This window comes from Protomyctophum bolini, assembly GCF_963924005.1.
Source record: "Protomyctophum bolini genome assembly, chromosome: 12".
In the NCBI taxonomy this organism is placed as follows: Eukaryota; Metazoa; Chordata; class Actinopteri; order Myctophiformes; family Myctophidae; genus Protomyctophum; species Protomyctophum bolini.
Window position 1 is genome coordinate 14,789,745 of NC_137873.1, and position 26,414 is coordinate 14,816,158.

Consider the following 26,414-nt stretch of genomic DNA (forward strand, 5'->3'; position numbering starts at 1 on the left):
TGGCGTTTTTCCAAGTGGGTCCTGATTAAAGACGATTCGAAACCGATTATTTGCATTGCAAAACGATGTGATACAAAGTCAATGTTGCTGTTTTCATTTCGATATACTTTGATTCTTGAAATTAAAATCGATTTTTCGAGTACCTGTGTATCCAGAAGGTTGTAGTACTCCATCTTGTCCTCCAGTGCATTGTGGGTAAGGTCAGGCTGGCTACATAGAGGACAGTTCATCTGGGTGATGGTTTTCTCCTTAACGGCTGTAGAGAAATAAACCTTAAAACACTCCTCACACACTGAACAACTGCAGTGAGTCATCTTCACCATCTAGAGGGAGAACAGAGACACAGACAGAGACAGAGACAGAGAAAGACACAGGAGACAGAGAGACAGACAGAGAAAAACACAAGAGACAGAGAGAGCCAGGGAGAGAGACAGACATACATACAGAGAGAGACAGAGAAGGCAAGCCAAGGCAATTTTATTTGTATAGCACATTTCAACAACAAGGCAATTCAATGTGCTTCACACAGAACATCAAGCAAAGGGAATACAATTAAACAATGACATTAGGATTCACAAAACAAAGGAAGTAAAAAGTGAGAAAGACAGAGGGAGGGAGAGAGAGAGGGGGGGGGGAGACGGACAGATAGACACAGAAAGAGTGAGACAGAGACAGAGAGGGACATGTATCCAAGTCTATCCATCAATCAATATGATGCACAGCATCATAATAATGAATTGCATTTTTATAGTGCTTTTTCATTGGACAACCTGCTCTACCTCATGAGCCACAGCCGCCCTCATGTAATAATAATACTTATTACACAGCTTGGTTGAATGCTTGATCCTGATTGGTCAATCGCTGAATTCAGTGGTGTGTTATTTCTGTATAATGACCGATCAGGTCTATAACAGAACACTGTCTAATCAAAGCCTCAGAGCACCTGCCTGCACTGCTTGGATTTTATGCAGTATCCAACATGAGAGCCTTGTAAACAAACACATGTATCCCTTCATATAGATGGCTAGTGGCTACAATTGGCATTGTTTATCTTCATACATTAACCATCTTTGATCCTACCTTGCTGAAGGACACCTGTTCTTGACAGATGGGGCAGTCATGTGACAGAAACTTGACAGCCGATTGGAGGTCTTTGCTGGACTGGACCGCCTCCAGAACGTCGGCCGGGCTGAAGCTCCGCCTCTTCAGGTTGAGCAGGTGAATAAACATGGCCGCCTTGTCCGGAGGCAGGCCATCAGGGGGCAGCCACGCCTAAGGGTCAGAGGTCACAGGTGAAACAATCACCGCCAGGCCGAGCCCAAGACAAACAATAGAAAAGCAAGACTGGCCATCTCCGCATTAATTAGTGTATCTGTGTGATGTAGTAACTAGTTGGTCGCCTTGTTAGGAGACCAGAAATGATTATGGGCGGGAACCCCTTTTGGTGTCTTACCCCCTCAGGCCGGGAACCCATATTTGGGTTCTGTACAGTATGTACAGTATTCAAAAATTACAAAAAATTGATGCTGCTATATACATATTTGAAGTTTTTCAGAAAACTTAGGTCAGGCTTTAGAAGGCGTTTTTAGAATCGGCCGTAGGCCTAAATGGGTTAAGAGTCTATTAAGGCCAATGGGAGAAGTGAATGTGCACACAGCTCCTGAGCGATTGTTTAGCTCCATGGTCACTAAACTAAATATATTAGACACATCCTTCACTCGTCACCATGACGACATCCCTGTCACCATTACCTGACATCTGTCCCGTCCAATAGGCTGTGGGGGGTGCGGCTTTGTGTTCTTTGTGGCTTCCGATTGGTGGCACCCGGGATCTAAAATCAACACCACAGGACTGGTCAGCAGCATGATCTATTTACTCTGTCTACTGTCTACAGTATAGACAGATCTACTCTGTCTCAATATCCACCTAGAGACAACAGTACAATTGGCTCTATGCACAGCAGCCATATTACCTTACTTACCAATGATACTACAGAGTTTTAATTTGTATCATTTCTTCAAGACTTGAAGAAAGTAAAGATATTTCCAATATGGCTGCTATAGAGCCTATACAGTGTAGTACAGTATTGATTGATTGATTGATTGATGAATGCATTAATAGATTGGAGAATTACAGTAAATTTCAAGCACAACTCAATACAAAACTGTTAACTGTGGACGACACCATAAAGTATTACAATAGGGCCCACCATGTTCAATTCATCATAACAATTAGAGACGTACAAATATACTCTTCTATATAGCCAAAAACAGGAAATCATCATAGAGGAGGTAAAAAGGGGGGGAAAAAACATATACAGTGAGGGGAAAACAGGTGGGTGTGGGATTCAGGTTTTACGGGGGCCAGTTTCGAATTGCAGCCGTCCGTAGGTGCCCTTTGAGAGCGGTTTTGAAGGAGTCAAGGGTTTCACATGTCTTAATGACTGTTGGTAGGGCGTAGTAGTACTGATAGTAATAATAGTAATATATAATAGTGGTAGTTATATGTTTAGAACTCACCCTGTGTTGTGCTGACTGGGTTGTCAAGCTGCAGGTTGCTGAATAGACTGCTCACTGTGCTCAGGGTGTCGCCACCTGCTGACGACACTAAGAACAACACCAACCTCCTTACATAAAGATGTATCAGATAATGAATGTATCCATATATGTATGTACATACATATAAGATATTTATATTGTGCATTTGAATATATATAAATATTTTACCTGAGCAGGACAGGAAGGGGTTGGTGGAGGAAGTACAACTGAAGTCGATTCCTCGCAGTTCCTCGGCGTAAGATCGCCTTACTCTGCCCTGTTCCCATTGGCTGCTCGGACCTAGGGGCGGGGTCAGTAGAGTTTACAGCATTAGTCTGTGGTTGTACTGGTCAGCTCCCAGTACAACAGCATTAGACTGTAGTTGTACTGGTCATTTTCAAGTACAACAGCATTAGACTGTAGTTGTACTGGTCATTTTCAAGTACAACAGCATTAGACTGTAGTTGTACTGGTCATTTTCAAGTACAACAGCATTAGACTGTAGTTGTACTGGTCATTTTCAAGTACAACAGCATTAGACTGTAGTTGTACTGGTCATTTTCAAGTACAACAGCATTAGACTGTGGCTGTACTGCTCAGCTCTCCCAGTACAACAGTATTAGACTGTAAAAAAATATGGACAAAGCGTTCTCCGGGTCTGATATGGACGTAAAATGAAGCCTGTCATCTTTCTAGATCCGTTTGGGCCCAGCTGAGCCATTGGCTGGCCCAGACAACGAAGCGGGACTTCCCCCCTTCTTCTTCGTTGGTTTTTATTTTGACTCGAGTGGGTGGGGGATCCCGTTCATAGACTGTAACGGTGGCCACGACCCTCAGAACATACACGACTTTATGGTCATTTTTTTAATAAATGGGACCATAATTTTCAAAAAAGAATATTATGGAAGCAGAAAGTATTCATGACCATGTTTATTAAGGTAATACAGTCTAGGTGAAGTTGGTCCCAAATACATGGATCTCTATGGAGCTATGGGTTTTTTTGAGCCCAATGACAGCGCCACAACAGGCCATTATATGAATTTTCAGGAAATCCCGATTTTCGTAGTGGCTTCACAAAATATCTGTCTGACTGCCCCCCTGGGTTGAACTGGTCATCTCAGAGTACAACAGTATTAGACTGTGGTTGAACTGGTCAGTAGCTCACCTCTCTCCAAATTTGGCTGGGACGAGCGTCTGGTCTTCAAAGAGGAGGAAGATGGTGATAATAATGATGATGATGATGAAGGCAGGTGAGGACTGAGGAGTCATTAAAAAGGTTACAGTCTACATTGTGTCAGATGGCGCACACAGAAAATAGCTGACCTTCAGGCTGTGTTTTCAAGTATATTTTTCCCAGCTGAAAATGAAAGGAAATCTACCGAAAACAAAAAGAAAGTATAGAATAGTGGTTCCCAACGTTTTCTTTTCTTCTCCATAATCTATTGAATTTCTTTGATTGTTTGAATTTGTTTTGAATTCATGTAAAAGGGGGGAATTTTCGAAAATCTTTGTAATAATAATAACTAAACAGACAACTTGTAGGACATCAATGGATCCGCGAACCAGAAATGGGTCCGACCCACCGTTTGGGAAATAGTGGGATAGATGCTCAGTGCCTTGTATAGTGCTGTGTTGAACTTAGGGGTGGGCGATATGGACAAAAGTATTATCACGATATTTTTTCAAGTCGTATCACGATAAACGATATTATCACGTGTTTTTGAGGGGCGCTATCTATATACGGGTTTAATGTTTGTTTTTAGTTCAATGTTTGTTTTAGAAATGCCATTGACAATGAAGAGAAATTAATGTTTGTTTTGTCCCTAACACAAACATTAAATCCCATTAACAATAAAGAGAATTGAATGTTTCTTTTGACATGTTTTACATCATTACATCACATAATCATAGCAATCAGAGCGCCCCTCACATTTTGTATGGTTACATTCAAGCAAAAATATTATTATTATTATTATTTAATATTGATTATGCGATGGAATATGCTGGGTTTTATGTGTATTTATGCCGCAAAATAGATGTATAATATATATATATTTTAAAAGTGATTAACCTGCACCCTATGGTATTGGTTTGGTTCTCATAGTGGGGTCCAGCAGTTCCAGAGGGTCCCCAGCTAAATGTATGAATATCATAAATATCTATTTAACCACTTTAATCATACACATTGGCTATTTGAAAATAGCCGATCTACAAGCTCACACAACATTTTTCAGATCGGGGTCCGCAGTCAAATACATATTAATTTATAGGGGTCCTTTAGTGAGCACAGCAGAGCCATGTAAAACGACTGCCTTTCATGATTTTCAAGGCAAAAAAAGAAAAGCTTTGTCAACACTCTGCCTTCATTTACTGCACTTCAAGGCAAAACCTCATGTCATTCCTTAGAGAAGTGAGACTCCGGTTTATGTTGTGGTTTTTAACCCCTCTCTAAAGGGATTTAAAATGTTATGCTTGCAAGTTTTGATCCCATCTGCTTCCATGGAATACTATAACGTTTTGCTCAGGATTTGGTTTGCTGGATACGTTTTTGAACGTGGTGTAGTTTACAAGGAGTATGCTACCATCAATGGACACATGTCACTCAAAGTAGGATTCACTTTAAATTGTCATTATGAAAGTTTCTTGAATTTTGGCGGAGCAGATTAATGTAGGCTACATTATAGAGCAAGGGAGAACACAGACGGACGGTGTACACTGTACAGCGCAGTCAGCACGCGTACACACACACACACACACACACACACACACACACACACACACACACACACACACACACACACACACAGCGTGTGTTTTTGCAAGTATGAAGTGTCCCTAATGTTCATTTGGTCCTTGTTCCTTACAGAGAATCCGAAATAGTTACATACCACTGACGTACAGTAACAGTTCTTTTTGGGAACCAGCCCTTCCTCAACCTCCACTCGCTCCACATTGGAGTATAATTGGCCATCCATTTATTTCGTCTTTTTTTTTTACATATTCTGTGCGGAGCACAGTGAGTGTAGACAAACTCCTGCTTCCCTCTCTGCCCAGAAGAAAGGGGGCGGGGACTTTGGGAATTGGGAGTGCTCAGAAGTTAGAACCCACCCGATCTATAAGCAAACAATGCCACACACACACACACACAATATATATATATATATATATATATATATATATATATATATATATATATATATATATATATACATATACAGCTCCATCTCACTGAATTAGAATATTTTGTAGAAGTTGATTTTCTTCTGTAATAAAATTCAAAAAGTGAAACTTTCATATATTCTCAATTAATTGTGCATAAACTAAAGTATTTAAAACCTTTTTTTGTTTTAATCTTGATGATTATGGCGTACAGCTCATGAAAATCTAAAAATCCTATCTCAATTAATTACCGTAGAATATTTTACGAGACCACATAGAAAATATATTTTTTAAACGAGAAATGTCGACCATCTGAAATGTATATTAATGTATGCAGTTAATACTTGGTCTGGGCTCCTTTTGAAGAAGTTATTTCATCAATGGGGCGTGGCATGGAGGTGATCAGTCTGTGGCACTGTTGATGTGTTATGGAAGCCCAGGTTTGCTTTGATAACATCCGTAATTTAATTTGTATTGTTCAGTCTCATCTCTCACACCTTCCTCTTGACAATACAACCTAGATTATCTGTATGTGAGATGTATAATTGTATATATTCCAGTCACTAATTTATCAAATTCCGTGCCTGGTATATATATATATATATATATATATATATATATATATATATATATATAGAACAACAAAATTGTGGCCTGGCAAAAGGCAAGGGCTATTGAGGGAGAGTGGAAAGGGGGCTCAAATAAATCAAGAATCAGGCTAAAACAATTTAGTAAGCACACGCTAAGTGTATACGATGCAATGCAAACGTTAAACCATCTCCCACCTTCTCCTCCCTTAAAAACTGCTGGGTGCTACCACCTATTTTCAAGCGTGTGGAATTCCAGCTGTCAGAAGAGAAGAGACCAGTTAAAAATATCTGTAATGGGAGCCAAAATGATGGGGGCCGAAGTTTAAAAACAGAAAGGATCGAACCCGTTGGACCCTGCTCTTATTTTTTGGGGGGGTTCAAACTAACCAGCTTAAAAAGGACACTAACATGACTCTCTGTAATGGACAGACGGACGGGAGTGCGCTTTTTGTTAGTGGCACTGTTGGTTATTATGATTAATTTTAAGTTTACCACTCTTAGTAATGTATGTGTGTGTTCTGTCTGTGTTTGCATGCAACATTGTGAGTTAACACACATCAGTTGGTGGTCCGTTTTATCAAATATAGAGGGTTTGAGTAGTTAAAATGAAATTAAGTGACATTGATAGATACAGTACATTCCAAATATTATCAAAGTATTCTGAGGCACCCCTGGACTTTGGTCAAGGCACCCTAGGGTGCCACAGCACTCACTTTGAGAACCACTGGTCTGTACGAACACAATTTGCCCGTGTTCTGGAGAGGGATCCGGGCGAGCAATATTTGTCATGTATTCCTACAGGGCAAAAATCTAAATAAAATAATGATAATAATAATATTATAATACATTAATCCCATAAATCAATCATCCCAAATGAATGCACTAATTTTCACAGCCCTATTGTAGTTTAGTAGAATATATACAGATGTAATGTTTACATTAGAGCATGGTATAATATTTATTTTTATGCAACAATATTAACATCCCAAGGTCAACCTTTTTCAGATACCTACAAACACGCAGCTTTGCTAATAGACAATGTCAATCTTTCCCCAATACTCTCCATTATTTTACATCTTGAGACTTAATCCTCACGAAAAGGGTCTGATAAAACATAATATACAGTAATCCTCCAGATCAGGCCAATCAAAACTAAGTTGGCCTGGGAAGAGGATATTGGGGATATGGGAATATAGACAGTATTACTGTTTTGCCTCAATTTTGTGTCGCAAAATAGGAAAAGGAGAAAAGAAGAATGAAGGGATTTCTTTTTAATCTAAATGTAATTTGTAAAGTGTACGTTTTGCTTTTTTTATGCTCCTGATTTTCTCTCTCTGTATACATGTTATATGTCTTCTGTTATGAAAACATGGTGCTCAAAAAACACAGCATATGGATTTATGGAAAAATAATACAGTAAAATATTTTTAAGTGACTAACGTTTCTGCTCACCTAGCCTCAGTGCAAACGCCTTGCTGGTCAGACTGTTCTGCACGCGCTCCGTGGGCAGGGGAAGGTGGGCTTTGATGCGAGGTGAGGGGCTTGGCATAAAGAGGCGTGTCTTTCTGGAACGCCAGCCTCATCTCAGTGAGCAGCAGAGTGAGACTGGACGCACCCTGAAACGCACGCACGCACACACACACGCACACACAGTTACACTTGTAGTCTGTTCGACTACACACTAATCCACATAGCAAACCACTTGAATACTAGCATCGTGGGGTCCGTGGACCCCCAGGCATCCTTGAGAGGGATCCAGGGGGTCCCCAGCAACATTAGTTAACCAATTTTGGACTGAGGCCGATTCTAAAAAGTCTTCTAAATCCTGACCTAAGCTTTCTGAAAAACTTAAAATATTTATATAGCAGCATCAAAGTTTTTAAATTTTTGAATACTGTACATACTGTACAGAACCCCAAGAGGGGTTCCCGTCCAGAAGGGGTTCCACACAAACACACACACACACACACACACACACACACACACACACACACACTCACTCTGGTCCAGTTGGACAGGCCTGGCAGCTTGACCTGTCCACTACTGTCCGCACAAGGACAGCTGGGGTTGATCACCATGGTAACCGAGGGACAAACGTAACATCTGGGTCGATTCACTGGATGAGTCTCGTGGATCCACAGGCAGACTGGAATATTATAATCATCTCCTAAAATATGACAAAATAACATTGTTAATACTATATCGTCACTGTCCTGAAACCTCTTATCTCCATATTATAACTTATTGTGTTTTTTCGAAAATCAATGCCCTGCTTGATCATACTACAGTGTCACACAAAAGTGTCAAAAGTAGCAGGTCCGCAAGCTCAAACCTTTTGATCTTACAATCTGCTACTTTTGGGTTTGTTTTCTGTAATTCAAATGTTTATATATTTGTTAGTGTGGTACAAAATGTAACTCTGGTAAAATGCAGCATAACCCAACAACATTATAAAACAGTCAGTCCAAGAAATAAAATAAAAGTAAAAGTACAGCTTAGTAGGATAACAATAAACAATAATAATAATCAATAACATTATTATAATATTATAAAACAATAATAATATATAATATTATTATAACCAGCATTATAACTAAGTCTTACTCCTATAATGCCAATTAGCTTTTAGGTTTGATGGCACATTTTGGTTCTGTAAAAACTCTGAAGGTTTGAAGGTTCTCACCATCATAACTGACTGGAATAGTTCCAGCCAAATAGACCAGCTTCTTCTTCGCCTTGTTAGGAAAACCTGGAACCAGAATAGATAATACTTTAGTAGTTTCCTGAGGGGCTAATGGGAAGCCTTGGCCGGGAAGAGAGCTGGTCTCCAACCTTCTTAAGAGTGTTTCAACCCTCAACCACTACACTCTTCAGTTGGCGGGTCAGCAGTGATTGGCCAAGTCACAGCCAGGCTTCCAGCTATAGACAAGTCCACAGAGGGGCACCCCGGGCACAGCCACCACCGGGGCGTAACCAGCACCAGGAGAGAGGGCCACACCTGGCCAACAGGGAAGTGAGAAACCTGCCGGCCAGGTGCAGCAAACCAGTGCTGGTTGCTACTCCCTGTTGCCCATCCAGACTTTCCTGGAGGTCACTGGTTTCCCAGGGAGTTCAGTTTGTAAATACATCGAAGATGCGAATGTAATCCATTAATGGATGAAGCCTTGGCCTGGAAGAGAGGTCATCAGGTGGTCTCCAACCTTTTTAGTGTTTCAACCCTCAACCACTACACTCTCCAGTTGGCGGGTCCATACCATACATGATGATACCTCGATGAAGGTAAATCTTCGATATAGTTCAGTACAGGGGTCTTCAACTAGGGGGTCCTCGGAGATACTGCAAGGGGGGCACCAAATATTTGTGTGGGACTTTATTTTTATTTTGAATCCTCACATCCATATTCTCAGGGGGACATTGTATATTTGTGTATGGGGTATTTTGCCCTGCTACTAAAAAGAAAAAAGTAGGACAGGTGACTTGCTGTATTTATGCTTAGATATTTTAAGGTGTATTATGGATGTTGTATTTGCTGGTTCAAAATGTAACTTTGATGATGTGGTATTGAAGTGTAATTTTTATTTCTGCCTCTTGGCCAGTTCCCACTTGTAAAAGAGACGCAGTCTCAATGTGATTTTACTGGTTAAATAAAGGTTAAATAAAAAATTGGCTAAAAATGTCGTCGAAGACATTTGGTGTACAGGATAAAAAGAGCAGACCAAGTACCGAGCCAAATGTTAAGTTCACAATGTATATGAATCCAAAATAGTAGTGGGTCCCTGCTTCATCTCTCTAGGGTAAGGGGTCCTTGGGTCCCTGCTTCATCTCTCTAGGCTAAGGGTATCCTTGGGTCCCTGCTTCATCTCTCTAGTCTAGGGTAAGGGGTCCTTGGGTCCCTGCTTCATCTCTCTAGGGTAAGGGGTCCTTGGGTCCCTGCTTCATCTCTCTAGGCTAAGGGTATCCTTGGGTCCCTGCTTCATCTCTCTAGGCTAAGGGGTCCTTGGGTCCCTGCTTCATCTCTCTAGGCTAAGGGGTCCTTGGCCTGGATTGTATGTTCTATGTTTCTTTTTCTCACCTGTCCCTCCCTTTTTTTAATGCTGACCCTGGGAGCTGCGCTCCAAAATTTCCTATGCACTTGGCAAATGGCAAATAAAGTCTATTCTATTCTAAAGACCTTTAGGTGATGCATTTTATTGGCATTTAGTTCATTTCAATTTCAATTGACAAACTTACAGTAAAATTGTGTGTACATACGCAGGTCCCTATAGATGGTTCGGACACGGTTCATGTCTGATAGAGTCTCATCTGGAAAAATATAACCACACTGAGAGAGAGAGAGAGAGAGAGAGAGAGAGAGAGAGAGAGAGAGAGAGAGAGAGAGAGAGATGGCAGATTGTTGCACAATTTTTAACTGGATAGATAAAGGGAAAATAAATGAATACAAATTAAATGTTTAGGGAGAAACAGGACAGGTTTGTAATTAACCAATGTTTTAGGATGTCTGGTCTCATATCTCATGATCTCAAGTCTGGTCATAGAGGCTACAAGTCTAGGCTACATAATGGATGTCAGGTACAATTATACTTAATAAAATAACTCATAACTTAATGCTTGTTGCTTATTGAGACAGACAGTGCTTTTTATGCATTTCATGTATTATCTGGAAATTTGGAATACATGACATGTATGTAATACTATCACAGCCATTCTAGGGCTCCACTATAAAGTGAATGTTGCTCCTTAAAATGTAAACTTGAGAGTTAAAGTACTGCATTATTTGCTTTACTTTGAACAGGAGTAAAAGATTAACAAGTACCGGTAGTTTAGTATTTTGTCCACCACTGCCTGTACTGCCTGCCGTACAAGATTGTACCGCCTACTACCAGCACAACTGTCGCAACTGCAACAGCACTTTATTTATAGTCGATCATTATGATATGACGCAGGACGTTTAAATATTATCATGTCATTTGAATATTAATATCATGTGTTGATTTATTTCAATATCCTGACGTTTCTCACCTCACACAGAGTCGTGTGTTCTCGTTCAGGAGCAATTTGTGACATCATTTTGTCTTTTTTAATCCTTGAAATGCCGTGACGTCATGTTCAAATATTAGATGTTTACCGTGTTAATTAACAATTACATGTTAAAGTTTTACAAACTACATAGCCGAGGCTAACTATAGCAGCATAGGTGTGTGAACAACATCCGGGTCGTTTTGCTTTCAAAATAAATGTATGTTTGATTGATTGATTGAAATATTTATTAACAGTTTGCAGAATTACAGTACATTTCAAGCACAAACTCAAGACTGTTAACTGTGAGTGGACGACCCAATTAAGCATTACACTTAATTGTTTACAACAGGGTCCACCATGTTCAAGTCATCAAAACATTTAGAGACGTACAAATAGACACTTCTATATAGTTAAAGAACAGAATATAAAGTATAGTACAGTATATAAACCAGAGCTGGAGCTAAAAGGTTAACGTGAACAGTTATTATCTAGTATTTACATATTCCACTGTCACACTGTAAAGTGTGTCAACTGTAAATTGTGTGTCAGTGTACATTAATGTGCAAAGCTGGAAACCATTGTCATTTATTGCACAAATCAAAGATGTATTTTGATTGATTGATTGATTGGTTGATTGATTAAGTATTTATTAACAGTTTGCAGAATTACAGTACAACTCAATACAAAAAAACTGTTAGCTGTGGACGACACACTGATAAAGCATTACACTTGTTTACAACAGGGTCCACCCTTTCCAATTCATCAGAGATTGATAGATTGGTCGATTGATTGATTGATTGATTGATTGATCGACTGGTCGATTGATTGATTGATTGATTGATTGATTGATTGATTGATTGATTGATTAAAAAAGTGGAAAATCACAGTTGTAGAATGGGTAGTTCAAACGGCTATAGGTCAATAAAAAAAACTGCTGTTCGAGGATAAAACCAGAAAAGGTCAAAAGAAAAAAAAATATTATTATTATTATTATTACACTATTGTCATACGGATGCATTTGTTCAGCATAGCCACACGGTGGCGCTGTGGTACAAAATTAGCTCAACCAGAAAGATGAAAGCTTTATTTTGGAAAAGCAAACCTCTTCTACTTGCGGACGTGACGTCAACTCGTCAAGTGCCGCTGAGTTGGCCGTGCTCATCCAGTAGTCAGTGAGCTGCATCAGTTCAGTTCAGGCGTGGTGTTGTTACAATAAATCATCGTTATTATGATCATCAACTAAGTGTTAATAGACTCATTGATGCTCCATCATCATGTTGCTGGCGTGTGTGTTGGTGCTGGCGGCGTTCCCGTGTCGCGCTGCGTCCTGGGAACAGTACGACATGGAGCTGTTTGATCTGGTGGAGGAGTTCCCACAGAATTTCTACCAGTTCCTCTCCGTTCCCCAGGTTAATATAAATATAACATACTCTATTTATTGTCGGGGAGTCCGTGACCCCTAGGGGGTCATTGGAATTGGAATTACTACAGGTGGGGGCGCCAAATATTTGTGTGATAGGAAGTTTTGTTTTACATTAACCACTTGAACCCTAGCATCCCTGTTCCGAGGAGAAGTTTAGCCAAAAATAGCAGACCTACAATTAAGCTCACAACGCCTCGCATCGCGAAGCGTTGTGAGCTTCTAGGTCTGCTATTTTTTTGCAAGGAATTAAGTTTGGTGTAGAGGGAAACGAGCAGACAAAGTGAAAGTCTCTGAAAGATCAAGTTTACATATTAATATTGACCTTTTTTAAGTGGTCCTATTAACGTACGCTGATTCCAGTGCTTTCAAACAAGTTTATGAATCTATTTAGGAAATCTATGAAAAAGTTTAATCTGCAACACAATGTTAATGTTATGAACATTATGCAGTGGTGGGTGCTTCATCTCTGTCAGCTAAGGGGTCGAAGACCCCTGCATAGCCTCTATGTATTACTTTATAATGTATTGCTTTATGACTTTTATAATGAATGAGAGATTCCACAAGCTTCTATATCAGCTCATTTTAAGCTACGTTTTATGACTACATGTAATAATTCTTACACTGTAGAGTAGACTATAATTGATGACTCAACGTTTCATGTCAACGAGTTAAATATGTAGCAGCTGCTGCCTTCTCATCCATCGCAATGAAACTACATAGCTTGTAGCTACTGTATGCTAATGATGAGGAGAATGTGCCACGCACCCTGTGGCCTGTGTGTGTGTGTGTGTGTGTGTGTGTGTGTGTGTGTGTGTGTGTACACACACACAGACCAGTGGGGACACTGGTGAGGGGTCTGATCTCCTGTAGTGACATATACCGTAGTTCAGTGTTGTCATTGCATTGCATGGTAGCATCTGTTTTATACCCATAATACAGTACCGTACAGGCATAAAAATGAATTAGTGTAAGTGTAGTCATGTAGTAACGGCACAAGACACAAGTTCAAATGTATTATAGTGCCAAATCACAACATTTGTCTCAAGAGTCAAGACACATTAAAGTCTGCCTCTGAGCAGAGACAGAGGTGGAACTGCATTGTTCCACCCTGAGCAAGCATTTGTGCAACGGTGGCAACGAAAACCTCTCCTCACCTCTCCTCCCCCTTTATCTGGAAGAAACTTCAGGCCCAACCAGACTCAAGGCTGTAGACGACGGTCATCTGCCTGGAGTATGTCACAGAGAGAGAGAGAGGACAACAATACCAGATTTATCATTATATTAGTGCAGTATCAGACATAATTGTCATGCTAAAGGACACATATCTTCCACCTTGTTTTTGATTGATTTAAATATTTATTAACAGTTTGCAGAATTACAGTACATTTCAAGCACAAACTCACTACAACTGTGCGCACCTCCACCACCGCCAACCTCGAAACCATTATGTTTTGCCCGCACAACAGAGCTAGCCTTCTTTACCAGCTTGTACAGTTTGTCTGTATCACTGTCACCATGTGTGGATCATACTGTAGGTGCCGGAGGCGGGTCATTTGGGTCTGAATGTCCCTGCACTATTGGGGGATGTTTATTTATTTAATTATTTTCCCAGACCGGCTCTGGTGCATGCCATGGTGTTTGGTGTAGCACCGTTGTGCAATAGTCGTTGTGTATTGGCTGCATACATGCAGTAACTGCAGTTGCTCTTGCTCTTAGTTGCAACTTGATCAAGGTGTCAGACGGGCTCATGCACAACAATGTGAGTCATGACATGATGACATCGCCTCCCACCCCAAATAATATCCGAGCACTTTTTACGTCCTGGTGGCGCCACTGGTGTGGATGCAACAGCGTGCTTGATACTCCGGCGTGTTATCTGTCTGCAATACTGCTGTGTGTGTGTGTGTGTGTGTGTGTGTGTGTGTGTGTGTGTGTGTGTGTGTGTGTGTGTGTGTGTGTGTGTGTGTGTGTGTGTGTGTGTGTGTGTGTGTGTGTGTGTGTGTGTGTGTGTGTGTGTGTGTGTGTGTGTGTGTGTGTGTGTGTGTAGGATGCGTCCCCCACAGACATCAAGAAGGCGTACAGGCGGTTGACCCTCACCCTGCATCCTGACAAGAACAAAGATGAGAACGCAGAGTCGCAGTTCCGACAGGTAACCATGACTACACGCTACCATGACAATGCCGTGGTGATACAATTAAAGATGGGTAACGATGACAAGTTACTATGACAACATTAACCCATTTAGACCCAAAGCCAATTCTACAATCAATCTAAATCAGTAGTTCTCACACTTCTGATGTTTCGAACATGTTCAAAAATAGCAGCCGCGGTGCAAGCTTGTACATCTGCTATTTTTGAATGGCCAAGTCGAAAATTTAAAGTGACACAGATACTTTCCCGTTTTTAATGGGTTCTGAAAACCCTTTTCTTTTTAAAGGAAAGAAAAAAGAATGACATACAATACTGTATTATTGTCACTGTTGCTTTTCAAGATTCAAATTAAATGTCTGACTAATGTTAACAACTCTAGTGTTTAATGACTTCAGTCTGTCACAGAGGTTTTCACACCTCTGTTATAAGGAATGTTTGTTTTATTTGGAAACGGCACGTACAATCAGCACATTCTGTAGAACGAGTGCTGGGGACTGAGTGAAGGTTGGGCAAAGATAGCCGATCAAATTTATAGATTGTCTTTTTTCGCCAAAGAGATTTGAACGTCATCACACAAATTCACACCCGATGCTGTGTTTTTCATTTGTCATGTAACTTTAACCAATACCGTAACCTAGTACATAGCCCTGGGTGACCCCATCGACTAAGTATACAGGGTTGAAGTAGTTTTTAATGTATATTAGTGCAGTGTAAATATATGTTCAGTCCAGTCCCAGACTGTTGGCAGCCTGCAGGCTTAGGGACCAGTTGTTCAAGATGCATCACTGTCAATATTAACATCACTTAACCTACTCGGGCATCAATATTCTTGTGGAACATTAGCCAAAAATAGATCTACAAGCTCAAAACGAGCTTGTAGATAGGCTATTTGTGGCTAAGGGATTTGGTGTAGACATTTAAAAAAAACAGTCCAAGTACTAACAGAGCCAACTAAGTCTAGATGGTTGCCCTTGCCAACACCTGTTTACAATTCAAATCTTTAACCCTGGGGGCTGCACTCTTTGGGTGCAATTTTATATCATTTTCTAAATGTTTTAAACATTTTCCAAAACAAGACGGTAAATAATAACATTGCACTAAGCCAGTGATCGGTGTAAGTTATGTTTAATAATTACACATTTGTTTTTTTTCTACGATATCTTTTTTTGTAGCCACATTAAGGATGCTGGAACTGTAACGTGCAATCCTTTCAGATTACAGTTTAAAACATAATACTCCATATTAATGTGTTATAGTTGGTGTCCGTCTATGAAGTTCTGAAGGATGAAGAACGGAGACAGAGGTGAGTTGTTAAATGGAAAGACTGTTCTGTTTCATGGCTTCTGTTGTGTAGTGTCAGTTCATTCATAGTGTGGCCTTCCTGTGTTTCACAGTCACTCACTGTTCAGTTATTGAAGGGGAGATGGGTTATATAACCTTTATGTCCAGTCGTTGACTGAGGGGAGATGGGTTCTCACTAGGGTTGTCCCGATCCGATCACGATCACGTGATCTAAACCGGGCCGATCTGGTGATTTTCGAAAGATCAGAATCGGGGGAATGTGTCTGAATGGGAAAACTTTAATTATATTTGTTTTTAGTCGAAATAAGAATCATTTTGCATTAAGATAAGATTTGTTTGTTAAAAAAGGTAATACTTTTTATAAGGGAACTCATTATGGACCCATAATATGTTTTGCCATGCAGCTGACAAGGGCTTTTGGTGCATGGGTAGGGCATCAATATTACATCTATATCATGACATTGGACTGGATACAGTCCAATATCCCCCTCCAATATTTTGGAAATTGTACTATTGTGATATTGCATAAGTATTCTAAAAAATATAAATATCGGATCGGGACAAATCGGTATCGGCAGATACTCAAAATCAAATCGGATTGGGAGCAAAAAAAGGTGATCGGGACAACCCTAGTTCTCACCTCACTATCAAAGACAAATCAAACACTGCACTGCCCTACAAAGACAAAGTGTTTTTGGACACATACTGTAAAGCAGAAGGTTTGTACAATAACATGAGGTTTAGCCTGAAGTACCCAAGCTTTTCTTGGGGCGGATCAAACTAGTGCTGGAAACAGACACCGGCTCCCTATAAGAGTGCCTCCCCTCCCCCCAGCATGCAACCAATTGTAAAATCACGCCATATATTACGAGTAAGACGCGCAAACGCGGGAAGCGAACGCAGCTCGTACATATTTGGGTTTTGGACGTATAGCTGCTTTGGGGACTCCTTATATGGTGCCCCTTTTGTGCCCATATATGGAGCTGAGTGGACCTGGCCCCTTTTGTGCCCATATATGGAGCTGAGTGATTGCTGATGCAACACACTCCATATTTGGATAGCGGGACAGACACACGGACAGACAGACAGACAGACATGATCTGCTAGGTCTCATAGTAAGTGCTCACTGCGTTCGCAATGACGCCATGATGGCCAGCAAAACACATTTTTGTGGTGTGTGTGTGTGTGTGTGTGTGCAGGTATGATGACATCCTGGTGAATGGTCTTCCAGACTGGAGGCAGCCCATGTTTTACTACCGCAGAGTGAGGAAGATGAGCAACGCTGAGCTGGGCTTCCTGCTCTTCCTCATCCTCACTGTGGGACATTACGCTGTCATCTGGTCCATTTACCTGGAGAAACAACTGGTGAGTGACATCATCTTACTTTTATTTTCTATTTTTTTTAAGACGATCCTATATTGGCATCATACTAGTTTATTTGCATTGATTGTCTTATTTCTTATATTTAAAAATATATATTTTACAAGTATACATTTGAAAATACTTCAACTAGCAAATCTACATTGACACGTGAGCTTGTATATCAGCTTTGTTATTTGAACTATTGTAAAATTGTAAAAAGTAATACGTTTATGGATAAGGGGTGAGATATACATGTACTGTAGAAGTTTGTAACTTCTATACCTGGTATGGGTCGTTGTGCCCTGAGGACTCCCTCGAAAACCGAGTTGCACACATAGCAACCACATAGCAACAACAATACCGATTTATAAATGTACTGTGTGTGTGTGTGTGTGTGTGTGTCAGGATGAACTGTTGAGTAAGAAGAAGAAAGAGAAGAAGAAGAAGCTAAACTCCAAAACAACAGACGACTCCAAAAGCCAGCAAGACAGGTAAACAGACTGGCTGACAGACAGTTAGGCAGACAGGTAGACAGACAGGTAGGCAGACAGACCAACCCTAGCCACCCCTTCCAACACAAACCCATTGTAACTTCAAACGACATTTTAACCATGATAGATTCATCGAAAACCTCCTCTTGACGCCCGACAAAAAGCCGGATGCACCACAGTGGATTCGAACCCACAACCTCCGTGGTTGTGGGCAGGGACTTTAACGCTGCACCACCCAAGCTTTAGTTAAAGTGAATGTATTAGCGTCACGGTTGGACATCATTATAATGTGATTTCATTAAATCACAGTTCAGGGATAGATTCAACCATACTCAATGTTGCACACTAGGTGACTTTTAATGTAGCCAAATTAATCTGTTTGGATTGGAAAAAACAAGTCTTTTTTCTTTTCTTTTTTAGAGTGTTTGATAAACCTCATTGGCACGACATCCTGCCACTCAAAGTCAGCATCTGGCTCTACCTGTCAATCAAGTCCCTTCCACAGACCATCCAGGTACTGTAGCCCCGCCTCGCCTCTTCCTGTTAGCTCAAAGTGTCACTTCCTCTCACAGATGATGACGGATCGTGTGTGTGTGTGTGTGTGTGTGTTCAGGAAGTGAAGCAGTACTACGAGGAATATAAAGTGATGAAGCAGAGATTGAAAGAAGAGGCTGAACAGGAAGAGGAAATCTTCGTCCCCAGTAATGCACTTTTACAGACCTTACTCCATTGTCGTACAGCTGTACAATGGTATATTATAGTACCATAGCAATGTTGTTAGCTTATAGATCTGTTACAGAATAGTATCTTACATTAGTCTGCAGCTGCGCAAGTAGGCTCTGGGGACGTGATCATGGAGCACTCCCTCCGGTCTAATGACAGTGACTGGAGGTGACATCCTTTCCTGTGACATCATTTCCTGTTTATCTCGCAGGAGAGAAGCGTCCAAAAGTGAAGAAGACCAAGGTGGAGTTTCCTGTGTACGAGGAGTCAGGAGCCCAGGTGGGCGGGGCCCACCAGAGCTACGATCAGGGCGTGTCCATTGAGGAGATCGAGGAGCAGATGAACGATTGGTTGGAAGAGAAGAAGAGTGCCAAGAAAAAGGTCTGCGTCTTTGACTTAGATAATTATATATTATGTTGATTTATCCGCTAAAATGTATTCTGTAATATGTAACGTTATATTTATTTATTTTTTCACTAAAATCAACAGTTTAATTATAATACTTTCATGCTTAAATGATGAGTTCTGATGGCCTCAAATCCTAACATTTGGCACATTTTAGAAGCGTTCTTTTGTTTCGTTTTTACCCAGCTCAGTACAAGCATGAGGAACAGTTAATATAAAAACATCATGCGAGCGGAGGTCTGTGGCTTCTGATAAAATATGTACACGGACTACACACATGTAGAAGTTGTAATGGCTTCTGTCAAGATACACACACACACACAGAGGTGGTTAAGATGGAGGTTGTCTTGTCCATGGCTTCTGTTGAGAACTTGAGATACAGTATGTACTACAAAACCATTGGAGCAAACCAAGCATCGCTTTATACAGCTCAGCCAGTGGGGTGTCTTATGTTTACAATCAGTGACAAATCCTAACCACTTAAACCACAGGATTTATATTCTAAAATAGTTGATCTACAAGCATACATCAGGGTGTGATGTGTTGTGATCTTGTACGTGTGGCTATTTTTAGCAAAGAGATTTGGTGTAGAACATTTAGGTTTATAAAGACTAAGCTATATGGTATATACTTGTAACACGTTTATTTTACAGTCCTCAGAATGGACAGAGGAGGAACTGAGCATGCTCAGTAGATGCATGCAGAAGTTCCCTGGAGGAACTCCTGGGCGATGGGAGAAGATCGCTCACGAACTGGGAAGAGCTGTCTCTGAAGTAAGAAGAGCGTTTCTTTTGTCATTTAATGCCCTACTTTGTCATACAAGATTACCACCTACAAGCTCACGATGACAGCTTTGAGCTTGGAGATATTTTTTAAACGTTTTAAAAGTCAGTGTAAATCTTCAAATCACTTTGAAACACTTCTGGGGTCATTTTAACATGTACTGAGGCTGGTGTGCAGTGCACCCCAGATAGTTGCGCGCGCGCACACACACACACACACGGTTTATTTTATCACAATAAGTGTTTTAGTGTGTGTGACTTATAAATAAATTGACGCAATGAAAAGTATTAACGAGAACTGAATAAATAAAGTAACCATTTTTTTACAGACAAGGTTTCCAGCGACAATATACTGTACTCTGAGTAAAGTTTACTTACTTATAACTGGGTGTGATGTGTGTGTACATACAGTATATACTGATGTGATGTTTTGTGTTTTTCAGGTGACGTCCAAGGTGAAGCAGGTTAAGGACTGTGTCAACAGTTCGGGTATGGTGATCCAGCGTGATTTTACTACTAAGGCTATTAATTGTGATTTATCACCATTCGTACATATTTGTTTGTGTGCGTGTACATGCTTGATGTTACACTACTGATGTCATAAACCATGTTTCGATAAAGCCATGTTTTTTTGTTAAGGTAAACCACACCAATGCACTCATTGAGTTGCATTGGTGTGGTCTACCTTAAAATCGTTTTGTCCCAACCTGACACTTTGGTGTGGTTTGTGCTTAAGAGAGGGGTTCTAAATTTGGTGATGTCGGTGTTCTCCGCTGTGTTCTATCGAGGAGGGAGGCGGGGCGGGTGCACGGATTGGTGAACCAAATAAGATCTACCGGCTATTTTGCCGGCAAATTTGAATTTTTATGGAATATATTACAGTGGCTAAAGTACCCGGGTTTAGTGATGGTGTGACAAAAGTGAATGTTCTAGGATGGTGTGTCGTCTGTGTATTGTTGTGATGGTTGCCATCTGTCCCGTCCTGCTCCAGGATTGGTCAAGCTGTCGGAGCTGAAGGGGAAGTCGGTGATGTCACCGAGGCCGGCGGGGCCTGGCTGTGTGCCAGACAGCATGATGACGCACCGAGAACCAGAACCTCCTCCTGCTGCTGTTGCGCCTCCTGCTGGCGAGGAGGACCCGCCAGAAGAGCAGCAGGAGGAGGAGGTGGTGGAGGAGGAGCAACAGGTCATCAGGAGGAGAGGTGTGAAGGCGAAAGGTAGGCCTGTCACAATTATTACATGATTGTCTAATCGCACTTATTTTTTGCATAATCGTTAATCGTTCCCATGTTGAAAAATGTCCATACATTTTCAAAAAAAGCTTACCACTCGTGTTGTAAGCTTGTAGATCAACTATTTCCACTATTTTGGAAAGAGTCTTATTTATTATTATTATTAATTGTGTCAGTGATTTATTTGCAGTCATTTGCCATATCTACCCTGTGCAATTTGTGATGAGGAAGCCTAAAAGACAAACAGAAATACAAATTGTAACGTTCCAATCTTCAATGCATAAAACACTATTCAATCGCTCACCTCGATTATTTGTGTGACATTAATCGTCAACTTAAATTTGTAATCGTGACAGCCCTAGGGACAACTTCTGATCATGGGGTTGGGATCCGGAATTCAGAGAAACGAGATCCAACATTGAGGAACCGGAATCGGTTCCTTCACATTTGAAACCCTTTCTGGGACTGGTTTATCTCACTGTCAGAGCTGCTATGTGGACTTCATGTCTGCTATACCATTACAAAGTGTCTCTTTTTAATTCCAAGGACCACCATAACTCTTTAGAGTGTACAAATGGAACCAAGTGTACCTGTAAGGGTGTCCATTTGGTCTGTACTGTGTTTCTGTAATCCAAACTAATATTATACCTCTTCAAAGGTCGCAGAAGACAGGGAGACTTTGACCCCACCGCCCTGGAGGAAGAGGAGGATGAGGATGGGGTGAAAAAGGAGGTGGTGAAGAAGGAGGCGGTGAAGAAGGAGGCGGTGGAGGAGGAGGAGGTGGTGTGGACTCAGAGCCAGCAGAGGTTGTTGGAGTTGGCGCTACAGCAGAACCCCAGAGGAACCGCCCAGCGCTGGGACCGCATTGCCAAACTAGTGCCTGGCAAGACCAAGGTCTGAAAACTAACACAACCCATGTGTGTCCATCCATGTATGCTCATCACACACACCCCCATGTCCATATATATCGTCACACACTTGGGCCGCACATAGGCCTGTCACGATTACACATTTAAAGGGACACTTCACCCTTTTTGCAAAAAATTATATGTTAATGACGTTTAGAAGCTTTAGATCACTTTCCTGGGGGTCTTTATGTGTGTAATATGTGGTTTTAGATATTTTAGATTGTAGCAGTGAGCCTGTTGTCTCTGATGTCATGGACACTGGGCTCACTTCCTTCCTGGACTACATGTTGTCTCAGTAAGACAGCTCTCCCCCCTATCCACAAGGAGGAGCAGTGCACCAAATAATTATGGGAATTGTAGTCCAGGAAGGTAGTGAGACCAGTGTCCATGACATCAGAGACAACAGGCTCACTGCTACAATCTTTTCCTGCCAGCGTTAATTAACTCATTCACACCAGCCAGGCCAGTATTTTTCCTTATTTTGAAGGAGCCAACCGGATGTTACTTACAGTGTGTGTTGTGATGGGTCCGATATATTTCTCTCGCTCGATGAGCACAAAGGCTTTTGCAAAAAAAAATTGCATTGAACATTGGAACGTTACAATTTATATTTCTCTTTGCCTTAGGCTTCATAATCACAAATTGCACAGGGCAGATATGACAAATAAGTTACAAGAAATCACTAATACTTTTTTCTTTCCAAAAAAAATCCAAAATAGCCTACAAAATATAATTTCAGCATTGAAACGTACACATGTTTCCTGCAGGAAAAAGCTTTGGCATGGTGCTGGGCGCAGTGGCGGCATTCTCGAAATTTTTAATTAATTAATAAATTAAGATTAATTTGTATTATTGCTCTTGTATTGCTATTGGAGACACTGGGGAGGCACTCGGGGGCACACTGGGGAGGCACTCGGGGGCACACTGGGGAGGCACTGAGGAGACACTGGGGAGGCACTGAGGAGACACTGGGGAGGCACTAGGGAGACACTGGGGAGGCACTCAGGGGGACACTGAGGGGGCACTGGGGGGACACTGGGGAGGCACTGGGGGGACACTGGGGAGGCACTGGGGAGACACTCAGGGGCACACTGGGGAGGCACTCGTGGGGACACTGAAGAGGCACTGAGGGGGCACTGGGGGGTACACTGGGGAGGCACTGGACAGAAACTGCAGCCACTGGGGAGACACTCAGGGGAACACTGGGGAGGTACTGGGGAGCCACTGGGCAGACACTGCAGACACTGGAGAGGTACTGGACATTTCATATCACACACACACACCATGATTCACTAGCCATTCACTAGCCACCTTGTTATGGCGCGATTTATTTCAAGCATGGCGCAGCACCATGCCAACAACATTGTGCGGGAAACCCTGATGTACGCAAGTGTCTCATTGCAAAGGATGCAATGTAACTAAGGCAAATTGACCCATTTTCCACAACTAATTTGAAAGAAACACATCTGATAAATACAGATGTGACTTCTTGGTAACGGTGCAGAAAAGATCCAGACACAGAGCTTGTAGCTACGTATACATTTCAGGCGAATTATCAGCTTTATTTTCTTGCAACTCTTGGAACACAAAGTCTTTGGTTTCGATTTTTTTAGTCTCTGGAGAAAAGTATAGACGTGACTGTATGCTGTTCCAACAGTGGCGAGTGTTTTTCTAAAGTGCTTTGTGTGTGTGTTTTCCTTACTACAGGAGGACTGTATGATCAGATACAAGCTGCTAGCTGAACTGGTGCTGAAGAGAAAACAAGCCAAGAGCTGATTACACCTTCAACAACACATAAACGTTCATATGGAAAAAAATACAGGAACTTTCAGATGGCAAAAATACAGGATCCTTCATATGTAAACCAGAAGCTCCTGTGAACCTCCATATTGTTGCTGTCGTACAGAAACCTCTTATCTCCATATTCTTTGCTGTTTCTTCGTAATTTAACGCCCTACTTGATCATTCTACAGCGTCACTCAAAAGTATCTGATCTGCAAGCTTGCATGAAGCGAAACAACCTTGTGTGTCCAATGGCTCCAATGTAGTTATCATTTAGTCACAAACTAGTTCATATTATTTAACATTAGTTAAATATTCATAACCCCCCCCCCCCAGAGATAGATGGTTTCTGCCCCCGACAGTGACGACAGTGGAAGCCAGAAGGTGTTCTGAACCTCCCTAGATGTTTGAGGGGACAGAGGTTTCCCTTCATCTCCTCGTGGTTTGTTTGTTGAACATTTCAGAAGGTTGTTCGATGGCGTCGTGCGTCACGAGGAATGACAAGCCATCATGAACTCTGACCCCAACAGCTTTCACACATCTTTGTGCCTTACCCCCCACACACAGCATGCAGTCCCGTCCAATCACGTCTCGACAGACGGACGACGCAAGGCTCAAATCAGTCCGGTGAAGTTGAAATTAATTGAGACGTTAAACGAGATTGGCTTCTTTCAGTTTTAGCACATTTTTTATTCAAAAAGTGTTTGCTTCTTAATTTGTAAATACCATTACCCAATATGGACGTGTTTTTCAGCTAATATTATAGAGCAGCGATTACCAACCTTTTACTGGATCAGGGCCCACTTAGAAATGTCTGCATGCTTTCTCAGAGCATGTTTATTTTAATGATGAATCAATCGATTGCGTTACAGCTTGGATCAATGGAACTAAGGAAGTATACTTTAAGTTCCTATTTATATTTGTTATATATTATCAATACAATCGTTGTGTTTTGCTAATAGGATACATGCATACAGAATAACTAACTACGGGCCCCTTCCCTACTTTCTTCACAGGTGTTACCGATGATACTAATGAAGGCTCTGTTCCATTCTGGTCAAACAGTCAGTGTGCTGCTATAAACACTCTGCTACACCAGTGGGTCTCAAAGTAAGTGTCCTTGACTGGGTTCCAAATGGGTGTGCAATTCTGAGAGTGTACAAATAGACTCCAGGGGTCCATTTGGTTCCATTTGTACACTCTCAGAGTTATGGGGGTCCTTGAAAAAAAATAGAAAATTAGAAACACTGTACACTGAATGGAACAGAGCCTAAGCCTTAATTAGTACCATCGGTAACAACTGTGAAGGAAGTCGGAAGAGTTATTTCCCAAATGGTTGCTGTGCATATATTGCCTCGCATAGCCAGCCTTCAGCTGCCTTTTCAATGTATACTATTGCCCCATTCAGATTAAGTCTGGGCCCTCTCAATTGTGGGAGGACTTCACGGCCGAAATGGTGAAGGCCAACCAGATTCGTCTGGGACCAGGCAGGGCCCAGTATTCAAATATGGGGCGGGACATTGTGAAAAATACATTCTAACACTGAGAGGGACAAGACTAATATCCACGCAGTGATATTAGTATCGCTATGCGAGGCTAGTGCATATACCTGATTAATTTGACCACCAGTGGGCCCCCGCCCCACAGGTTGGGAATCGCTGACATACAGGCTCATCTTTTACTGGTCATAGTCTCAAGCCTCTACAGAATACAGACTGAATTCTGCAAGGAGCAAATATTCAGTATATTACGTGTTAAAAAAGCCTCTGATTGAGTTGAACTTTTTATTTTTTATTGAACTTGTTTGTTACACATTCTGTTGTGTTTGGAGTGTTTGATGTCAGTTTGGGTCAAAATGTGGGCTTTCTCAAATCCCACAATGTGCTTTTTCTGACCGTTAGAACTCTGTTTTATGAGTTGAATCCACTGTGTTTTCAACATCTGGTTGACAATCTGTCGGTCACTCATTTAATAATAAAATGAAAACAAATAAAGTATTTAATTTATCTCCCCGTTCTTGTGTATTTATTGAAAGTCCAAAATATGTAATGTAAAACTGGGGAGCCCCCACCCTTATAAGCATTTGTAATTGTAGGAGTTGAGGCATGAATTTTAGTTTCTCAGATAAATTGTGAAAATAACAGATCTATAAGCTCACAACGGCTCGCAGCACCGTTTTCGTATATTATCTGACAGGGCCATGTTTGACCACTTTTTACATTTTGTTATTTGGATGCAGCAATGGTATTTTTCTTTGCTTTAGGTATTAAAAAGGTCTTTAAAAATTGTCACTTCACTGTCATCTGGGGGTTTAGAGCTAAATGTAAAACAGACCAAGGGTTGTTTATAATGAGAGAGCCGGCATTTACTAAGAGGACAATTTATGTTTAAACAAAGGAAAGGATAAGTCAAGTTGTGGAATAAATGTGATAATGAATTAAAATAATGTAGAGAGGTAGAGTGGAGTAAAGGATCCCCTGTATAAAAAGTGCCTCAGCTGTATTTGTCTACAGAACCACAAGGTAGCGACAGCGACCCATTTGATTTCA

At 41.2% G+C, this 26,414-nt stretch overlaps 2 protein-coding genes across 4 annotated transcripts in view; one reads left to right on the top strand and one right to left on the bottom strand.

Moving 5' to 3' along the window:
- LOC308324961 (E3 ubiquitin-protein ligase RNF31) overlaps positions 1-11,445 on the bottom strand; it is an 18,910-nt gene extending 7,465 nt beyond the window's left edge. For 2 of the 3 annotated variants that reach the window (XR_013964979.1, XM_080777312.1), the window contains exons 1-11: positions 11,306-11,445; positions 10,517-10,607; positions 8,970-9,035; positions 8,287-8,453; positions 7,739-7,902; positions 3,703-3,794; positions 2,727-2,837; positions 2,520-2,606; positions 1,752-1,831; positions 1,081-1,272; positions 144-323 (exon numbers count right to left, since the gene is read on the bottom strand). Coding sequence is in view for 2 of the 3 variants with exons in the window: in XM_080777312.1 (XP_080633438.1) it covers positions 144-323; positions 1,081-1,272; positions 1,752-1,831; positions 2,520-2,606; positions 2,727-2,837; positions 3,703-3,794; positions 7,739-7,902; positions 8,287-8,453; positions 8,970-9,035; positions 10,517-10,607; positions 11,306-11,353 (1,278 nt within the window). In the remaining variant the exon portion in view is untranslated. Of the gene's footprint in view, positions 1-143; positions 324-1,080; positions 1,273-1,751; positions 1,832-2,519; positions 2,607-2,726; positions 2,838-3,702; positions 3,795-7,738; positions 7,903-8,286; positions 8,454-8,969; positions 9,036-10,516; positions 10,608-11,099; positions 11,189-11,305 lie in introns of those variants that run through there. The other variant, XM_080777313.1, reaches the window with a different exon arrangement.
- Positions 11,446-12,468: 1,023 nt separating this feature from the next.
- On the top strand, positions 12,469-25,872 carry dnajc1 (DnaJ (Hsp40) homolog, subfamily C, member 1). The gene is made up of 13 exons (XM_080778454.1): positions 12,469-12,714; positions 14,776-14,877; positions 16,136-16,182; positions 17,381-17,546; positions 17,949-18,034; positions 18,455-18,548; positions 18,648-18,735; positions 18,969-19,138; positions 19,816-19,935; positions 20,388-20,433; positions 20,936-21,160; positions 21,834-22,069; positions 23,791-25,872. The coding sequence occupies exons 1-13, from the start codon at positions 12,580-12,582 to the stop codon at positions 23,857-23,859; spliced, it is 1,584 nt and encodes a 527-aa protein (XP_080634580.1). The 5' UTR covers positions 12,469-12,579; the 3' UTR covers positions 23,860-25,872.
- The last annotated feature ends 542 nt before the right edge of the window (positions 25,873-26,414 follow it).